This window comes from Camelus ferus, chromosome 32 (genome assembly GCF_009834535.1).
Source record: "Camelus ferus isolate YT-003-E chromosome 32, BCGSAC_Cfer_1.0, whole genome shotgun sequence".
Lineage (NCBI taxonomy): Eukaryota > Metazoa > Chordata > Mammalia > Artiodactyla > Camelidae > Camelus > Camelus ferus.
Window position 1 is genome coordinate 889,888 of NC_045727.1, and position 19,593 is coordinate 909,480.

Sequence of the window (19,593 nt, forward strand, 5' to 3'; positions counted from 1 at the left end):
TGTGGGTGGGCTCACGGGGCCCTTCCTGGTGGCTGGGCTGGGAGTTCTGGAGAGGACAGTGTTGAGTCAAAGAGGGAGAGATGAGGCCCATGTCCTGCTCACCCTGTGCTGAGAGCCATGTTTGCACGGAGGGAGGCAAAGACTGTGTGCTGATGTCATTTAGGGAGGGTGTTATCTGGGGGTGGGGTGGAGGGTACCCCGCCTCTGGTCCTGGCTGCCATGCCTTTCAGTTTGTGGTGTTAGTGTCTTGCTTGCTGACTCATTGGCCCGTTGGACATTCATGTGCTGAACACAGGGGACTCCGTTCTGGTCGTATAGACCAGGTGTACACAGGCGGCTGCACCTCAGCATGCCGGTGGTCTGCCCGAGAGGCTCCATCACGGACACGGCCCCGAAGGTGAGGTCAGGGAGCACCTCTCAGGTGGATGAGAACAGAGGTAAAGGTGTCCCGGGCAGAGGGAACAGCAGGTACAAGGCACCAGAACACGAGGGAGTGCACAGTGCCCTTAGACTCTTAGGACTCAGGGTCTCAGTACCTTCCAGGGTCCTGAATGACAGAATGGAGAACCCATGGGAGGCAGTAGGGAGTGCTGAAGCCTGTGGTTAACTGGAGAGCCTGTGCCTCGTATCAACCCCTGCTGACTCTTGACTAAGTGGCCCTGTATTGCCAAATTTGATTTTTGATGATGAGCTGGAAATAAGGATTTATGTGAAATTGCCTGATTTTTAAATCTTAGGTCGTGAGAGAAATGATAACAACAAAACACTGTATAGGTCAGACAGCCCATATTTTGCTCTTAAAATCTGCTCTTACCCCCCAGTATAAGACCTCTGGGTGAGAGTATGGTGAGGCTGGGGAAGAGGCAGAGACAGGATTATGTGACTTGGGACAGAGGCCAGACCAGGCAAGTTCAGGGTGCTGGGGGCCGTGGAAAGTTTTGTAGCAGAGGAGAAGCGTTTGTTTCTTCTTTTTGTCTGTATTGTCCTGGTTTTGCTGTGGTGCTGTAGTGCTGAGACCCGCGGGGCTTCTCTGATGGGGTTCTACCCTCTGCTAAGGCCGGTGTCTCAGGCTGGGGCTCCCAGGACAGAGAAAGGGGTGCCTCTGTGCCCTTCCTCTCGCAGAAAGATAGAGGAAAGCAAGGCAGGAGGCCCCTGTCTCCTTGGGAGGTGACACCTGTCTTTGGGGCTCTCCCCTTTCTCTGATCAGCTGGGGCTGCCAAAGAGGTGTGGTGTGGCCTGGGCCCTGCCAGGGACAGAGATTTACACTCGAATCCTGGAAGGTCTTCTGTGCCAGGCAGATCCACCGCCCTCACCACTGCCCGCCAGCCCTGTTCATAAATATGGAATAAATGGGTCAACCCAAGTGTTGACTTTGCAGCCATAACTCTTCTCTCTGACCCGTGACAGCGAAATGAACGTCAGACACAGGCCTGCAGCCCCTCTTGTTAATTCAAGATGCAGTTACTGGAGCGAGCCTGAGCTCATCTCCTGCTGATTTTATGAAACCTGTGATCCTGCTGATAAATCTCCCAGTGAGGCAGGCGGGGGTTCGCGCAGCCTGGCACGGAGTGGGTGTGGGCGTGTCTGGTCGCCTGCACGTGGATGGACGGGTGGGCACAGGCGCTGGTGGTCCCCCCGTGGGCTGATACTGTGAGCAGACGGAGGTGGTAGGATGAGGCAGGCAGAGACCCTCTGTTCTGTGCGGCCAGAAGCGCCAGGTGAGAGTGAGCATGGAGGGTGATTCACCGGGGGCTGGGGAGCAGTCACCTTCTGCCCGAGGTGCAGCAGGCACCCTCATGTCTGACCGACACGCGGCCCATCCCTGACCAATGCGAATCCCAGGCCACAGCACACAGGGGTCCCCAGCCTGCACCACCTTCCCTTGCGGCCCTCCCTGGGTCATTTGTCCACACCTCTCTCTCCTGACCCTGCCATCCATGTGGGTTTCTGGGTAAACAGCACAGCCCTTTCCCTGCAGTGCTGGCCACAGCTCCCTTGTCTCCCCGGCGGCCACAGGGAGACAGATATCCGAGCCGTTCCCAGCAGGTGGCATGTGGGGACCTCGGGGGCGCGGATCAGCTGCCAGGAGGAGCTGCCCCCTCCTCCCGCCTCGTCTTCTCAGGTGGACGGAAGCTGAGCCACTCGTGGTGCATCTATTTCTTGGGGGGAACAAGTCAGGCTTGCTCATCTTCCTGGGTCCCCCTACTTTGGAAGAAGACTTAGGTTATCGCAGCCAGTATTTGCTGGACCTCTCGTGGTGGGTGGGGAGGCACTGGGAGTCCAGTGAGACATCAGAGCCCTGGACCTCTGGCCTGGCGATGTGGTGGGGATGGCCATGCTGCTGACCGCCGGGGTGAAGAGATGAAAACAGCAGTGACAGCGCTGGCTCCACCCACTCAGGAGCAGCTGTGGCCGCGTGCCACGCCCTGGGCTGAGCGCCTGATGTGTTTTAACTCAAAGCAGCTCAGTGAGAGAGGTACTGCAGCTATCCCATTCTGCAGGTGAGGACCTAGAGGCTCAGGCGGAATCTGCTGTTAGTGGCAGATTCAGGATTCAAGCCCAGCACTGTCGGTCATTAGAGCTGAGGGGGGTACCGGGTACCCTGGGGGTCCCTTTTGGAGCATTTTGGCCGAGCGTCCAGTCCTTTGGAGGCTGGCCCCAGTCGACCTCTTAGACTGGATTTTTTTGTCTGTGCCAGGCTCTGCTGGGTCAGGGTGGCAGAGGGGTCTCACTGTAGATAAGATGTGTCCACCTGGGCCCGTCTGGGTCTCTGCCCCCCCCCCCCCCCCGATTACCTCTCCATCTCCAGTCACTGGGAGTCTCCCTCGACTCCGGCCCCCTGCCTGCCTCAGCTCCTGGGAGGCCAGCGGCTGGAAAGACTGTCTCTATGGGCCCTCCCTCACTCACTGTACCCTGTGTCTCTGGGAGGGGCAGGGGCTGCTTCCACTCTTGTCTGTCTCTCCCTTTTCCCCGTCTCTGTCTCTCTTGCAGTCTCTTCCGGCAGCCCCGCGCACATCCCTGCCTCCTCCTGCGTGGCTGGTGGCTGCGGAGGCTGTGGTCCTGGCCTGGTCCCTGTGGCTCTGGCCATTCCGTAGCTAAGGATGGCCACGAGGGGTCCTCAGCTTGTCAGCCTGACAGATGCCCCTCTGATGGGCCCTCCCGCCTCATTTCTCCGAGTCCCACCTCCGTAGCGATGTCTGATAGTGTTGTATCGTCATCCAGGGTGCAGTTACTGAGTGCCTGCTGCACGCCAGGCCTATAAAGCTTTACCTTCAGAGCCGCGTCAGACCTTAATCCTTCAGGAAGCTGGAGTGAGGGCATCAGCCAAGCCTGGCTGTCTTGGCACCTCACAGACTGTCCCGATTAAGAGCCCCTGAGGCAGATGTGAGACGGGACTCCCAAGGTGTCAGTGAGTGGCCCTTCTCCAGGCTGCCACCTTGTAGAAGGTGCATTTCTCGAGCTGGCTGGCCATGGCCCAGGCGATGCAGGGGGGTGGCTCTGATGTCTTTCCCAGTGCCCCCCCCACCCCCCCCCCACCCCGCGCCGTTCCAACCTCGGTGTGATGGAAATGGGCCATGATGAGGGGCGGCTGTCTGGGGTCCCAGCTCAAATCCCCAGGTCAGGAGGAGGGGGACCCACGGCGCTGGTGGTGAGAACTTGCTCTCCCCAGGATGCAGGCCGCCTTCTTTCTCCTGGCACCGCCGTCTCCTTACTGGCTGCAGCCAGTGTCCTTGGGCTGCATGCCCTTCTCAAGTCCTTGGAGGGCTGTGTCCCATTTGGAGTCACGGACCCTGAGATGGAGCTGGCATCCAGCTGCAGTTCTTGAACTTTTGCCAGGAGGGCTTGTGGAAATGCAGGTTGCTGGGCCGCCTGCCTTCAGTAGGGCCTGAGAATCTGCATTGCTAGCCAGTGCCCTGGCAGTGCTGCTGCTCTGGGACACTCTCAGGACTTCGGCCTTCGGGATGTTTATTGTGGAGACCCCAGACCCTGCCGAGGGAAGGGAGCAGGGCGGCAGAAGGGTAAGGCAAGGAGGGTGGGCACAGGCTCGCCGGTAGCCTTGACTGGCCCTCGGGGGGTGCTGTGGCCCTTCTGAGGTGTTCCCAGTGGGCAGAGAGCGCCGGGTCTTAGCCCAGGGGCTGTGGATGGCCGAGGGCACTTGCAGTGGCTGGGACAGCAGGCGCATTCAGAAGAGGACCTGGCCAGTCTGTCCTGGGAACAAATCCTGTGTGTTTGCATGCAGGACTCTGCTGCCTCCACGCTTAACCACAGTGTGCAGCCAGGTGTCACCACATGTGTTCACATGACACCAACCCTGTCACACCCTCACCACACCCTGTGCTGAGCCCCTTGTTCCTCACTGCAGTGGTGGCCTTTGGAAAGTGTGGATAGTTATAAAAGGGGACATAAGATTCCTGGGTGAGGAATGTCGGCTGTCAGATGTCTTTAGGCTCGGACCCTTGCTTACGAGCGTGGCCCCGAGAGGGCCAGGCTGCCCGGGCGTCCGTCGCGCTGCTGCCTGGCCCTGAGCAGCTGGGAGCAGGGACGTGTACTGGCTCTTCGGAGTGTCAGGATGACCTTCTTGTTTAAGAGGGTGCTGTTCACCTTCCAGAAGCTTCTCTGTACTGACAGAGGGAGACTCAGGAATTGCAGCCCCTTCGTACCCAACCCCTCCAGACCCCACACACCTGAGCTTTGGCAGGAGAGGGCCAAGCCCCCACCTGCTGGACTCCAGCCCCCGGGGTCCGGCTGTGCGTGGCTGGTGAGCTTGTGGGCTGGGCCGCGCCCCAGCATCCTCTCCCCGAGGTGAATCACTGGCCGAGGCGGGGGCCAGCTCAGCTCATTGGTGACGGCACAGTGGTTTATAGTTCATGATTCATGGACAGAGGGGCCACATTATCCCAGCTAATTGCAGCACTGGAGCCCAGGAATGCAGTGGTCAGAAGTCGGCCTCACTATGCAAACTGACGGCGAGCTGAGGGTGTGAGGCCAGCAGGGGCCAGGCAGGAGGGCCAGCTCTGCAGCAGTGACCAGGGCGGCCACCATCGCTCTCTTGGCGATGGGGGAGCCGTTCTGTGGAGGGGGCCTGTCCCCGAGGGTGATGCCCCTCTCCCCATCCCGCTTGTCCATCCTCCAGGGTGGTGGCTGCAGAGGAGAGATGGGCAGCTGGGAGCTAGGCTGGTCGGGGTCTCCTGGTGGCCACGTGGTCTATCATCGTCTCTTCCCGCAGAGCTGAGCACAGGATAGAGGGCCCAGCCTCCCACCTGCCCCTCTCTGGGCCGCTTCCTCCTCCCTGCTGCCTGGCTTGTAGGCCCTCTTCCCCCGTCTCTCCCCACCCTCTGTTTCTGTCTCTCTGTGTCTCTCTCTCCCCACCACACCTCCTCCGTGTCTCTCTAAGCCTCTGTCTCTCACCCTCCTTCATCCTCCCTCCCGCACCTCCTCTCCCTGCTCCCTGCCGAGGGACAGGTGACCTTCTTCCCCAGTGCTGTGCACTCCAGAGACTCCCGCGCCTCGGGCAGCTTGCACAGGGGACAGCGTGACCGGAAGGCATTCCAGGGCAGGGCCAGCCAAGCACAGTCCCCCGGGGGGAGGGGGCAGCCTTTCTGCAGATGGTGCTGGTTCCCAGACCCTGGCTGCCCCCCGGGCCGATGAAATCATTGATGGCTCAGCCTGGTGAGGTCTGGTGGGGACATGTGGCAGCCCAGGCGTGGTCACATTGCTTCCAGGTTGGGCTGTGCTTCTCCCTGCCCCCTGGGTGAGCGCAGGCCTGCTTGTCCCACACCGCCAGCCCGTGGATGGGCCAGCTTGGGGGGTCAGCCTGACTTTCCTGGGCCGTCCAAGCCTGTGGGAGACGGGCTGCAGGAGAGCTTCTGCTCTGCCGGGGGCAGGCTGGGCTGGGCAGGATTGTGTCCGGATTAGGGCTCTAGCAAGCAGATGTCCCAGATTCCCTGCCCAGTTCTGTGCTAAGCGGGCAGAGACCTATGGGAGGCTTGCCCAGGTCCGCAGTCTCCCAGACACATCCCCAGGGACGCTGTTCTCAGGGAGGCGACAGAAGAGCCATGCCCCAGGGACCCAGCAAGCTGGGCAGCGAGCGTTTTAGGAGAAGACAGACATGGCCTTCTCACGGGCCGTGATGCAGTGGCAGGGAAGGCCCGGCTCCCCATCAGCACCGCCGAGGCAGACCACACCAGAGGGACAGAAGGACATGGAAAATGTGACCGTGGATCAGTCTGACCCCAGGGGGTGAGAGGTGTGGGGGCTGACAGACCTCACATCCGGGCATTTCAAGCAGGGCTGCCAAGAGTCAGGAACTAGTTACCAGAAGAGCTGCATTCCTGTGGGCCTGCGCCAGCGTGGGCCGCGGCAGGAGGGGGTAGCCAGGTTCCAGTCCACTTTGTCCTTCCTTTACAGTGTCACCATTCTAGGTGATTCCACAGTGAGCAAGACAGACGAGGTCCCCAGAGCTGTCACACCCATGTGGGAGTCAGACGGCGCACGAGTCAGCTAATGTGCTTATTTGAGGTGGCAGTAAGGGCCACAGAAGGCAGGCTGAGGTCGGGAGGCAGCTGATGTCAGAGGGCAGCTTTAGGGAGCTGACCCTGAAGGCTTCTCCGAGGAGGTTTCATCTGGGCTCAGACCTGAGCCATAGCAAGGAACCAGTCAGGCAGAGTTGGAGGAAGAGTCTCCCAGGTAGAGGGCACCGCAAGTGCAAAGGCCCTGAGGCAGGAACAAGCGGCCTCTTCCGGGAGGTGCAAGTGGGGGGGCCCTGAAGGCGGCGGGCGGCGTGAGCATGGCTGGGTCACCCGGCCTTGCAGTGCAGACCACGGGTTTTGTTCCAGGTGGCAGGATGGGGTTGACTGACGATTGACACAGAGCCTTGGCTACCTCACTCACCTCCTTGCGCAGAACAGACGTCACAGGTGTGGTGTTAAACATTGCTCAGGTTCTGTGGACACGTCTGTGTGCAGTGGAGTGCTGGTGAGTGTCTAATAACCAGCTTTCTGGGGGCGAAACCCCAATATGTAGCATGTGCCGATTTCCGTGGTACAGATACTCCCACCGTGCCAAGTCCGGGCTACCCGCGTGATGTCACTGCACGTGGACTTGGGAAGGGACACGCAGAGCGCCGAGTAGGGTGTGATCATACCCTACTTCCGCCGTACGGAGACAGTTGCATACAGGGCACAGATAACAGCCAAACGTAGTCAAGTAATTGGAAACGGATGCATTTTGAGTACTTATTACCTTTGTTTTTATTGCAATTTCTTTAATTGTAAGGGTTTTTAACAACTAACCTGCAAAATTCCTGGAAACTGAAGTCTGCGCTTGTGAGCTGGTACGAGCCCGCCCTGGGAGCCAGCGTCTCTCTGTGTGTTTTGTAAAGGACTCCCCTCACGGGCCAGGGCGGCATCCCCATCTGCGTTTCTTCCAGGAAGACACGTGGATTGGATTAGAAGGCAGCCGAGTGCGAGGGAGGGAGCTGCCAGCAACAGGAGACTCCTTTGTGTCTTGGTCCTGACCCCTGACCCCCTCTTCTCCCACCAACCTGGGGCTCCTGGGCCCCCCTTCCTCCACTGCCAAGAGATGGAGGGTGTCACAAGGGCAGACCCCTCCTGGGATTTGCTCACCAGGGGCCCGTGGCCCTTAGAACATGCTCAGTCGAGTGTTTGTTGAATGAATGAGTGAGATTGTGCCACAGTCAGTGTTACTGGGTGTCAGGAAGTTCTCATCATGCATTTTGAGGACCTGTCATCCAGGAGTGAAGTCTCACCAGCTCCTCTCTGGATGGTTGGTACCATCTTTTCACTGGACTCTCCCCTCATTCCTGGAACCGCCACCCATCCCCACCTTGACCAGCTACCTCATGGCCCTAAAACACGGGGTGGGACTCGTCATTCCCTGCTCGCCATCGGTCTTCTGAAAGAAGCCTTCAGTGGCTGTCCACTGCTCTCCGGGCACCTCCCGTGTTTCTGAGCAGGGACGTTAAAGCTGGCCTGGCTCTCCAACCACGTTCAGTGTCTCGTTCAGTAAGGACAGTGGGTGATTTCACGTCCCTGTGCTTTTGCCAGAGCAGGCTCCCTCCCTGAAACACCCCCTCTCGTCCTTCTCTACCAAAATCCTCCGGAGACTCAGCTCAGGGGCCTCCTCCCTCCTCCCTGCTGGTCAGCATGAATCGCTGTCACATCTGCGACGTGCTTTGCCTTTTTAAAGTTTTCTCATCCCTACAGCCTCCATCTGTCCTGTCTTAGTTCCTTGTCCTTGTCAGCTGAAGTGCTATAGCTCCGTAAGGTTGGAGAACACATTTTCTGTAGCTTGGGGTCCCCCTTGGGGGCCCAGAGTGTGCTTGTGGAGGGAATGAATGAGGGGGTGGCACAGTTTGGCTTAAACGAGGGTGAGGAGGAGCCTGTGATCCCCCAGGCTTGGGTGAGAGGCAGGCAGAGAACCTGCCTGTAGGATCTTGCTAGGAAATGCTGTGTGATTTTTGGTGAGTTACTTAACCTTTCTGTTTCTCTGTATGTTCTTCTATAAAACAGAGATAATGCCGGCAGTGTTGGGAGCATTTAATTAACTAACAGGTATGAAATGAGAAGGCCTCATCACATGTTCGTTGAGCTCAGTCAGCATTTGTTGTTTTTATTCATAGTGTTTTCCATACAGCCCCTGGTCTGGGGCTTCGGCACAGCGCAGGCTGTTAATGTTATGGGTTGCTTGTCCAGCACTCAGTGCTCCGGAATCAGGGGTCCCCCCCCAGGGATTTGAACTGATGGCTCTGGCTAACCATACTTCTGGTCAGGTTTTCCCGCAGAACTGTGCTATGGTTTGGGAGGGACTTTAACGACCAAGCACTGGGCATGAAGCCTGTTGTTGGCCTGACCGATGGCATGTTTGAAAACAAAGGTGGACCCCATCGTCAGCTCTGGAATCACTTACATGGTGGAGTCTGGCTTTGGTTCTTCTGCTGGGTCCCCAAGCATCACCTGCTGCCAGTGGCAAGGGTCCTGGGTGGCTTTCGTGAAACAAGGATCCCTGGAAACCTTGCTCCTCAGAGTGTGGTCCGAGAACCAGCAGCGTCCACCATCCCTGGGAGCTGCCTAGAAATGCGGTCTCGCCTGCCCCAGACCCACTGAATCGGAACCTGCATTTCCCCAATATCCCCAGGTAGTTCATGTGTACGTTCTAGTTTGAACAGCGCTGGTCTGGCCCCCTACCTGTTTTTGTAAATAAAGCTTTATTGGCATATAGCCACACGCACTTGTTTGCATTTTGGCTGTTTTCACGCTATAAAGGGCAGAGTCAGTAGTTGGGAAAGAGACTGATGGACCGATGACCCTAAAGTATTTACCATCTGGCTCTTACAGGAGAAGTTTGCTGGCTCCTTGTCTAAAGCACCGGTTGTCAAACCTGGCTGCCCTTTGGAGTAACCTGGGAATTTAAACACACTGATGCCTGGCTCTCACCTTAAGATCCTGATGTGACTGGTGTGGGTGGGGCCTGGGCGTCGGGACTTCCCAGAGCTGCCCAGGTGATCCGTGCGTGCAGCCGCGAGAGCAGTGGCTCTAAATGGCCCGTGAAACCCAGCAAGTGCAGTTCTGTGATCCGTGGAAGGGCCTGAGATCAGAAGCTGGGCCTAGTAGGTGTGAGTCAGCCTTGAGTGAGCTGTCACCGTGTTTGCTGTCCTAGAATATCAGAGGCTTTCAGGGACTGGGCTGGCTGACGGGGGCCTGGGACTTGGCGTCTCCCTCTCGCTGCACAGATCCCCCAGAGTGAGAGCTGTGTCCCTGTGTCAGCCTGTTAACCTCCTGCGTGCAGCCGGAGGCCAGGCAGATGGTCAGTGATGTGCCTGACGGTCCCTGTCAGTGGAAACTGTATTTAAGGCCAGGACTGCCCTGGGGTCCGTCCCTTTTGCCCCCCTCCCACTAGCCCCCCTCCGCTCGGGCAGCAGGGACAGCTCTCCAGGGGGAGATGGAATTCAGGCCGCAGGAAACCAAGAGCCTATCCAGGGTTCCAGGGTGGCCCCGAAGTACCTACTCCTATACCTACTCCTCCCAGAGGGTGGGGTGTGGGGGTCACCTGCCCCTGCCTGAGGGGCTTGATAGAGTGTCAGGGAGGAGGCCACGGGGTCTGGTACTGGGACTGCACACCTGGGTGGGAAGTGCGAGGAATAATGACCAGGTCCGAGGGCCACGAGATGGGTGTGGGATGGGGCTGGGAAAGGGGCAAGGGACAAGTGGGGGTGAGTGGAGATGGCAGGAGAGGGGGCTGGGCGCAGCTGGGCTCAGCACAGGCTCTGGGTTTGAATCCTGCATTGCTGTTTCCCAGCTTTGTGAGCCATTCTCGCTGCGCCTCAGTTTCCTCCTCTGTGAGATGGGAGAATGATGGGGTTGGTAAAGGAGATGATCAAAGCATGTAGAGCAGTGCCCGGCACATGGCATTTGGAGCTATTTTTATTATTAATGCTGTGATATGGGTGATCATTCGCGGGGGGGAGGTGGTTATGGGCCGGCCCAGTCCGGGGCTTGAGGAATCTTAAAAAGGGGACAGGGCAGGCCAGGCAGAAAGGGTCAGGGATGCCCAAAGAGGCCTCAGGTTCGGACCAGGGGGTGGAGTCAGGTAAGACTCTAAGCGGGGCTTTGGGGACGACAGGATGACGCCTGCTGCCTCCAGGGACTTTCCTCCTCTCTCAGTCTCAGCTTCCCCCTGTGCAGAGTGGGAGCAGCCATCACTGCCCTTTTCCATCTGAGGTTGATCAAGGACACTAAACGGAATGTTGTTTGCAAGGCGCCCCAGGTGCTAGGGGAAGGGGCGGCCCCCGGGACGAACCCCAGGTCGCTGTTACTGTTGGTTTTTCCTCCTTTGTCATGACCCTCTGGACCTCAGGGGGCGGGGAGCTGGCTGAAAGAATGTGCTCAGCGCACTGTCGGCATGTGGTGAGCTTTCCGGAAATGCTGGCATCGTCTCAGTGGGGCTTTTCGAGGATTTGGGGCTTTCTGAGGACTCGGAGGAGGGCTGCAGTGGAGGGCCCTGGGCAGGAGGGCGCAGGTGCAGGCTCCCTGGGCATCAGCCCCGGTTAGTCACGCCGTGTTAGCGCAGGGCCAGGGCTGCTGCCTGTGTCAGCGGGTGGGGATCCGCATCTGCTGGCTGTGCCTGGGGCAGCCAGGGCCGGCTTTGTGGGCCAAGGGTGAGACTCCAGGGGACCTGAGACCCCACCAGCCTAGAGCCAGGGGACAATGACAGGTGTCCCAGGAGGGTTGCCTGGAGTCAGCTGCTAGGAGGGACCGCGGACAAAGCTTCAGAGTGAAGCTGCAGCCCAGTTGAGGGTTCTTGGCACAGACATGGCACAGAAGGTGGTCTCAGGAGACGTCCAGCGTCCTGCGGTTGGGAAGTCCCCGTCCTTCCCCGCCCAGTCCTGGGTGTGCGGAAGCCGGGGAGGTCTCGCAGGTGGTGACGGCAGCCATGCCGAGCCACCCACGGGGCGGGGGGACCCCTCCCCAGTCTGCCATGCCATCTCCCCCCGCACTGGGTTCTGGTCCCCGATCCCTACTCAGCTTCTCTGCCCTGGCCCCTGTCTGCAGGGCCAGCTCCAGAAGAGGCTTCTGATAGTGCGGCGGAGTGAGGGGGAGGCGGAAGGCTGTTGAAAGGTTATGCTGTAGTGGCTCAGGGTTCAGGGTGGTGGCAAGGGACAGGCTAGTTCAAGGACACTGGGCTGCCCGTCGGGAATTGACAGCAATGTAGTAGGGGTGGAGGGAGGCTGTTCTGCCCCCATGCCCCGCCTCTTACAGAGCAGAGGGAGGTTCTTGGGGAAGCGGGGACAGACCTGAGCCAGGGGATTCTGGGGTGGACACTGCTATAGCCTGAGAGCCCACGGTTCCCTGTGAACATGCAGACGCTGGCCCTGTGTCCCGGCGTCCGTGGAACGCCTGCAGCTGGTCCCTGTGCTCAGCCACATCATAAATCATACGTTAAAGCTACAGAGAGGGTCTGGGGTGGGGTTGCAGGCCAGAGCAGCGTGTGCGGCGGACGGGTATGTGTTCTGGTGCAGAGGAAAGATGGGGAGAAAGGGAACCCTCGGAGCTCCCCTCCCCGCCCCCGCCCATCTCCGTCTGCTCGGGTTTCCCCTTGATTTGAAGGTTGGTGTGGCCGTGCCCCTCAGCACACGCTGAAGGGCTTTTCAGCGGGTTTGTTTTCGTTTCACTTGGCTCAGTGGGATGGAAAGAAGGTCTGGTCTGACAGCTGCTCGCAGGGAGGACTTTGGGGTGGCCAAGAGAATCGGTGTGTGCTTTAAAAGAAATCAGGTGGGACGGAAAGGAAGTTGGGCGGCGGTGTGGGAAGGTGGTCCTCCTTCCTCCCCTGGCGTGGTGAGGGCAGGGGCAGGGCTCGGAGTGCCTCGGGCGCTTGGGTGGGGTGGGGGGATGAAGGGAAGAGGCCACCGGAGAGGCCGGTGTTGCCCTGGGGCCCCTTCGATCTCCTCTGTCAAGCGGGCCTGCTCTCTTCCCCTCCGAGGGCCAACCTGAGAGGGAGACCTGGTGCGCAGCAGCAGAAGTGGGCCCTCATCATAGCAGCAACCACCCTCAAGTGGCCCGGGGACCTGGGACCATCCTTTCATCTGCCCATTTTACAGACGTGGAGACTGAGGCTTCAAGGAATGGCCTGAGCTCTGTCAGGGCGGGGCGGGCCTGGGCATCAGGGTTTGACACCAGATTTCCCAGTGCCCCCTGCTCTTGCCTGACCAGGCTGACCAGGGGCCCTCCCTCCTGTGTTGGTGGCTTCTGCACCGCCTAGCCCCTTAAGTACTGGTGCCAGATGCCAGCTCTGTATGGATTCTGTCATTTCAGCCTCCTCGCCACTGGCTGAGGTGTAGGCATGGCAAATACCCCTGCTTTCAAGGGAAAGAAGCAGAGCTCAGAGAGGTTAAGACCTTCGTCCAGAGTCACACATTCACCAGGTGGAGGCCAGGCGTCTGATGCCAGCACTTTGTCACTCACCTGTGCCTTTGCCTCCCTAGTACCCCGGGCTGTGGTGGTTTCTGCCCAGCTCACGCCAGGTGGGCCCTGGGTTCTGAGCCCCCACTCCTTGCAGCAGCCTCTGTCTGCGGCCTCTTCCTCTTCTGGGCTCGACTCCATTGTGCTTCCCCTCGTCGCCCAGCTCGCTCAGCCCAGGCGCAGAGACTCACCTGCCTCACTGTTTCCCCCCCCCCGCCCCCCCCCCCCGGGACCCAGCAGCAGCAGCAGCAGATGCCCCGCAGCACCCAGGAGGAGAAGGAGGAGAAGGAGAAGGAGAAGGAGGTGGAGAAGGAGGAGGAGAAGCCGGACGTGGAGAATGACAAGGAGGAGCTGATCAAGTAAGGCCAGTCCGGCCGCGCCCCTGGGTGGCGGGGCCGTGGTCTGTACTCGGCCTGAACCGCGGCCCCCGTGGGTGCCCCGCTGTAGAGCTGTGCGCGGACGTGGCGATCTGCTGTCTCCAGATCGCCTGCCGGGAAGGGAGGCACCTTCTACTCTGCCTGTCCCCGGCAGCCCCCCTTCCGGAAGCCCGCCCTCTCCCCCTTCTCGCCCGCCCGCCCTTTCTTTCTCAAAGCCTCTGGAGACCTTCGAGACTGATAGCTCATTTGAGCTCTACTCCCGAGCTAATAAATCCAGGCAATGACTTTGGAACTCTCTGCCTCCTCTTCTCCTCCCCCTCCTCGGCCAAGTCTCCCGAGATGCTGGGGGGAGGGGATCAGGCCCTCACTCATGGAAGGACTAGGTGTGCAGGCAGGCAGCAGCCCTCACCTTACATCGCTGTCAGTGTGAGTTCTTGCAGATCAAGGCACAGCCTCGCCTCGGGGGCCCTGACAGCCTCCCGTGCCTGCCAGGGGCGTCGGGAGCCCGCCAGTTGGAGATTCACTCCTGGGGGGGGGGGGGCGCAGCTTAGCGCCAGGTACCTGGAATGCGCTCAGGAATGTGGCTTCAGAGAACATCTGGCTTCGTTACCCACTGTCTCCCAGGCGCTCCTGCGAGGGCCTTCAGGAAGATGAATGGAAGGCGGAGGTGATAAATCTGAGCGGGCCCACAGTAAACTCCTGAGCCGGCTTCTGAGAAAGTCCCAGCCCTGAGTATTGAGTTCACATGCTCCCCACACACCTGGCTCGGCCTGCATGAGACCGGCAGGAAGCTTTCCTCTTGCTTTTTCTGCAAGACACAAGGGCCCAGGATAATACCAAAAGCACAGTTAGTGTCCTTTATAGGGCCCTGTGGGGAATGTCTCCTTTTGGGGGAGTACAGTGGCCTATAGGTTGTACCAGCCTGCACCCCCATGCATTAATCCAGCAGTCTTGCAGACAGAGCAGAGAGCCTCTCTGTTTAGTGTGTAAAATGGTTTTGCAGATAGCCACCAACCCAGACCTCCACTGACTGAGTAAAACATCCAGTCCGTTGACCACTAGCCCGCCTTCCTCTTAGGAGAATAGGTGATAGCTTCCAGCTCCCACCTCCCTTTTGAGAAGTAAGATGGCATCGCAGATGGATGCCAGCCATGCTCCCTCGTCTGGTGAATAGAGAAGCTTGCAGATTGCTACCAGCTGGCCCTCACCCTGAGCGTTCCCCCTCTTTCCTATCACCTGATTAGTACAAAATTGCTAGCGGCCAGCGCTTGCCTTGCTAAGGAAAAGCAGGTCTCTTGAAACTGCCATCTAAGTTCCTGGCTCAGGTGAAACCACCCGTGTCTCCCCGCTCTGGCCTTTAGGGAGAAGACAGATGACACCTCTGGGGAAGACAATGACGAGAAGGAGGCAGTGGCCTCCAAAGGCCGCAAAACCGCCAACAGCCAGGGGAGACGCAAAGGCCGCATCACTCGCTCCATGGCCAACGAGGCCAACTGCGAGGAGGCTGTCACCCCGCAGCAGAGTGCTGAGCTGGGTGAGTCTCGGGCCAGGGAAGGGGCCCCTCAGGTGCAGTGGGCTCAGAACCCCAGCGCTAGCTGCGAACTCGCTGTGTGGCCTGGGGCAAGTTCCTTCACCTTTCTGTGCCTCAGTTGGCCACACCTGCACCAGGTTGCCTGCAAGCATGGAGTGAGTGTTTTGGTGACTTTGTGTGTGGGAAGAGGCTAGAGCAGCGCATGGGGCATGGGAGAGGCTCATTGGCTGTCAGCCGTGATTATTCCAGAAAGTTCACGTGAAACCCCAGATTGCCAGTTTGGTTTTGTTTTTAATTAGTGTTTCTGCCAGGGCGCCCTTGGTGCTGAGTAGCCACCACCCCTTTTCAGAAGGGCCTGAGCACCAGCTGTCCCCACTTGCCCTGCACCAGCTCTGCAGGCACCTGGGTTTGTACCTTCACTTCTGTGGGCCTTGGTTTCTCCCTCTGCTCAGCAGGGGCTCACCCAGGGGCTCTGGACCTCATGCCCTGCCCTGAGGGGAGAAGAATTGAGTAGCAGTTCCCAAGTTCAGCCACAGGGGGGCAGCCGGCATGTGTCTGTTTTCGGTACCATTCTGGCTGCCTGGGGCCTGCCCTCCGCCTCTGTGGGAGCCCCGTCCGTGGCCTGAGTGCTCTGGCTGAGGCCCCGGCCACCTGGATGTCTTCCCAGGGAGTGAGTTGGTGGAGGCGACGTTTCATTTCTCACAGGCGCCCCTCCCCGACACCTAGGATTTGTGCCAGGCACCTATCCCTTCCCGTGGGGGATTGTTTGTACCTATTTCACAGATGGGTTGTTTGAGCCTTAGAGAAGGGATGATGCCTCTGTAAAGTCATGGAGTTCATTGGGTTTCAAACCCAGCCCTTTGGCCACAAATCCCGTGTGGTTCCTGTAGGCTTTCACTGGCTGGCCCTTGGTGCCAGGGTGCCCGGAGGCCCAGGGCAGGAGGGATCGTTAAGAAGTGCACTGGTGTATCTATCATCTGGGAAAGTTCTTCTGGGCCCCGGGCCAATGTTGGGGCTGGACGATGGGGTGGAAAACACAGCCCCGGGCCCTCTGACAGGCATCCCCACCCCAGGCTCAGACTCCACAGCCTCCCTCTGGGGCTCCCGTGGGAAGGAAGGGGAAAGTTGGCCATGGCAGCAGGGAGCAGGGAAGATGCCCAAACTTTCCTCCACTGGTCAGTGGCCTTTACCAAGTGCGTACTCTGTGCCTGGCACTGTTCCAGGCACCGAGTCCATGAAGCTGACATCCCTCATGCTCCCCCCCGGCCTCACGAGATCTTAAGCGTCTTGCAGGAAAGAACCCGGGCTCATGTGTAGGGGATCTCGGAGGAGAGGCTCACAGACAGCCACAGCAGACTCTTGGGCAGCCCCCGCCCCCAACTCCAAGGCAGCTGCGTCCTTTCTAAATAACACGAGCAGGCTCGTCCCTGAACCGGATGAGTCGGGGCAGAATGTAATCATCACCCTGGGAGTGGGGTCTGCCATCGTGGACAGGTGGCCGTGTCTGGAAACAGTTCTGATTATCCCAGCTGGAGTGGGGGCTCCTGGCATTGGGTGGGTAGAGGCCGGGGTTGCTGTTCAACCTCCTGCAGTGCCCGGGGCCGCCCCGTGACAAAGAATCATCCAGCCCCAGGGAGGCCACGCTCAGCCGAAGTCCCTGCCCATTTGGAGCTCATGTCCCCCCGCCCCGTCACCACACTCCCAGTGGGCCACCCCCTTCCCAGCCAAGTGCGTGCAGAGGTAGTGTGGGCGCGGTCCAGACCCTGGGCCACCCCAGTTTCCCCATCTGTAAAACAGGGTGATTGCACACCCCTCACCCCTGGAGGTGCCCTGAAGGAGCCAGAGGCAGAGAAAATGTCTCTGTCCAGGCTGCTGCCAACACACCTGTCTTGCTTTTCAGCTTCCATGGAGATGAACGAGAGTTCTCGCTGGACCGAAGAAGAGATGGAAACAGCCAAGAAAGGTGAGGGGGTTTCTGGCTGCTCTGGTCGCCCTCAACACACATCCAGGTCCTGTGGCTTGTGTGGTCGAAGGAGGTGGACACACGTGCCCTTAAATAGGGCTGTGGTGTAGTCTGCGGGGGCAGGCTCTGCTTCTGGGTGTTCTCAGATTGGGCATGTCTCCTTAGAGCCTCAGTTTTGTCCTCCAGAAAATGGGTCTGTGTAGCCATGTTGTCCACGGATGGCTTCCATGGCCTCTGGGGTCAGCACATTGTGGCCTTGTAGACAGAGTGGTGGCAGTGCTCCTGGGTGCCTTGTGAGGAGGTTCAGAGCCTGCTGGTGGCTGCCATGGTGGGGCTACGGTGTCAGGCTGTCCCCCTCAGCTGTGCCGTCTCCAGGGGTGGCTAGTGGTTCTGTGCTGTGGTGCTGACCCCACGTTCTCTGTAGAAGCCACTGGCATGTTCATTGTTCATCAGAGCCAGAATGGCTGAGCCCTTGACTTCCCAGATCAGTGACTTGTCTCTGGGCCTTAGTGTCCCCATCTGTGAAATTGGCAGGGTATCAGGGTGGGCCAAGAGGGGCCAGAGCTGACAGGCCCTGAGGGTCCCGAGAATGGGCCTGGCAATGCTGGGGCTGTGTCGGTGTGGACCCCCCTCCCCCCACCACCTCTGGGAAATGCTCCAGCCTCCCCGCCCCCGGGCCCAGCACAGAGGCCGTCCAGCCAGCACGGCGCCCACAGGAAGGCTGAGGCTGGGGTGGCATCTGAGCACCTTTTGCCTGCTTGCTCCCGTTTATCTTGACCCCAGCCCTAAGAGGTGGGTCTTGTTTCTGGCCGTTTTGTGGACAAAGCGAGGAGCAGAGGCCGAGGATGGCCCAAGTCCTGGAGCTGGTGACCTGGGCCTCTCGGCTCTTGCCTCCGAGGTCCTGCTGAGGCCCCACCACTGACATACAGCTTCTTTGCACCCAGAGCTCCAGGTCATGACTCAGGGAGGGAACAAATGGCATTTCTAACGAAGGACCCGGGTGCACAGGGACAGTTGAATATGAGGACAGCTGGGCCCAGAGGCTGAGACCCTGGGCAGTGGGCTGCCAGCCCTGCCCCTACCCCTGCCCTGGATGGGGTGCTGAGGGGCCTGAGTGTCTGGCCCTGGTGTTCAGAAACTGACCAGGGGCAGCCCCAGACCTCATCAGGCCCCCGACCTGGGAGCCAGGCACTCCCCTCGGGGCTCCTGCCTGGGAACCCTGCCCCTCGGAGGCATCAGACCTTCCTCCGAGCTCCCAGCCCTCGGGTGAGGCAGGCCTGGAGGAAGGGCCCGGCTGGACCCTCAGCACCCGTTCCCAGGAGGGGAGGAGCTGCCCCCCTTCCTCTCACAGGCGAGCTCCTATTTTCAGCGGCTCAGAGGCGTGCTCTCAGGGCCTGTGGGCATCGTCTGGCTGCCCGGGCACAGGGGGTGCTGCCCGCCCCCTGAGGGGGCCTCATTGTTCTTCTGTCTTCCACGTCCACTCTGTCATTTCTGGTGTGGAGTTCGCCGTGGGGTGCAAAAGAGGCTTTATTGAAATTGTGTGATTTTCCCCTCCTTTAATTTTGATGAAATATGCATAACATAAAATCCATCGTTTTAACGGCTTTAAAGTGCACAGTTGAGTGGCAGTCAGAACTCAGTGTTGTGCAGCCATCACCACCGCCTGGTCCCAGGACTTCTCACCACCCAGATGGAAACTCTGTGCCTTTAGCAGTCACTCCCCATTCCGCCAAGCACCCACCGGTCTGCTTTCTTTCTCTACGGACTTCCCGGGTTTGGACTTTAGCGTGAATTGAATTGTACAGTATGTGCCCTTCTGTGTCTGGCTGCCCTCACTTGGCATGGTGCCGTCAAGGTTTATTCATGCTGTGGCGGGTGCAGGGCTTCCTGCCCATGGCTGAGTGTTGCTCCGCCGTATGGACGTACCACATTCTATTGATGGACACTTGGGTTGTTTCCACCTTTTTTTTTTTTTTGGCTGCTATGAATAGTGCTGCTGTGAACATCTGTATAGAGCTGCACAGGTTTTTTAACCACACACGAGGCCCTGGCATCTCAGCCATTGGGAGTGATGCTGCTCAGGGGCCCCCAAACCAGGGGAGCTGGGGGCTCCATGCACACATTGCAGGGCTACCGGCCTGTTCTGTGTCTTCTGTCATCATGGCAGCCCTGTCCTCGGCTCCCTCCCTGCTACCAGGGAACCGGGAGTCGGCTGGGTTGGAGGCTGCCGCCCTCCCCAGCTCTCCCTTTGGGAAGGGCAGACCCGGGGGCTGGGAGGACGGCCAGGGATGACTCACTGGCTGAGACAGGAGTGCGCTCCACCGTCTCAAGGTTGGGTCTTCAGTGGCGGCAGTGAGCTCATCCGGGTCCTGCCCACGGAGACGGGAGCGAGCGAGTCCCCTGGGCACCGAGCGCGCCAAGGCCCTGCTCAGTGACATTTGTGATAATGTGATGAGCGCCAGTGTGCTCGTCTGCCGTGAATTACAGCAATCTGGACAATTACCGCTCAGGGTGGCTGCTAATGGCTGTGTGTTCCAGTCAGCGGGAGGGGCGCAGGGCAGAGGGGCAGGTGCCTGTAGCCCCCAGCGACTTCTCCATAGTGGGCAGTGATGGGAGGCAAGGAACGTTCTCGTGCCCCCAGCCTCAGGAACCCAGGACGGTACCCCAGAACCAGCTGTGCCCAAGGCAGATGGCGCCCACGCGTCCTCCTACCCATCTTTACATCGACCTAGTGCCTCACTCCAT

The 19,593-nt window shown here is 59.3% G+C and overlaps 1 protein-coding gene across 29 annotated transcripts in view; it reads left to right on the top strand.

The window, feature by feature from the left end:
- NCOR2 (nuclear receptor corepressor 2) overlaps positions 1 to 19,593 on the top strand; it is a 215,164-nt gene that overhangs the window by 131,938 nt on the left and 63,633 nt on the right. For 28 of the 29 annotated variants that reach the window (XM_032471271.1, XM_032471265.1, XM_032471262.1 and 25 more), the window contains 3 exons: positions 13,215 to 13,336; positions 14,716 to 14,888; positions 16,786 to 16,848. In XM_032471271.1, the coding sequence (XP_032327162.1) occupies positions 13,215 to 13,336; positions 14,716 to 14,888; positions 16,786 to 16,848 (358 nt within the window). The remainder of the gene's footprint in view (positions 1 to 13,214; positions 13,337 to 14,715; positions 14,889 to 16,785; positions 16,849 to 19,593) is intronic. The other variant, XM_032471260.1, reaches the window with a different exon arrangement.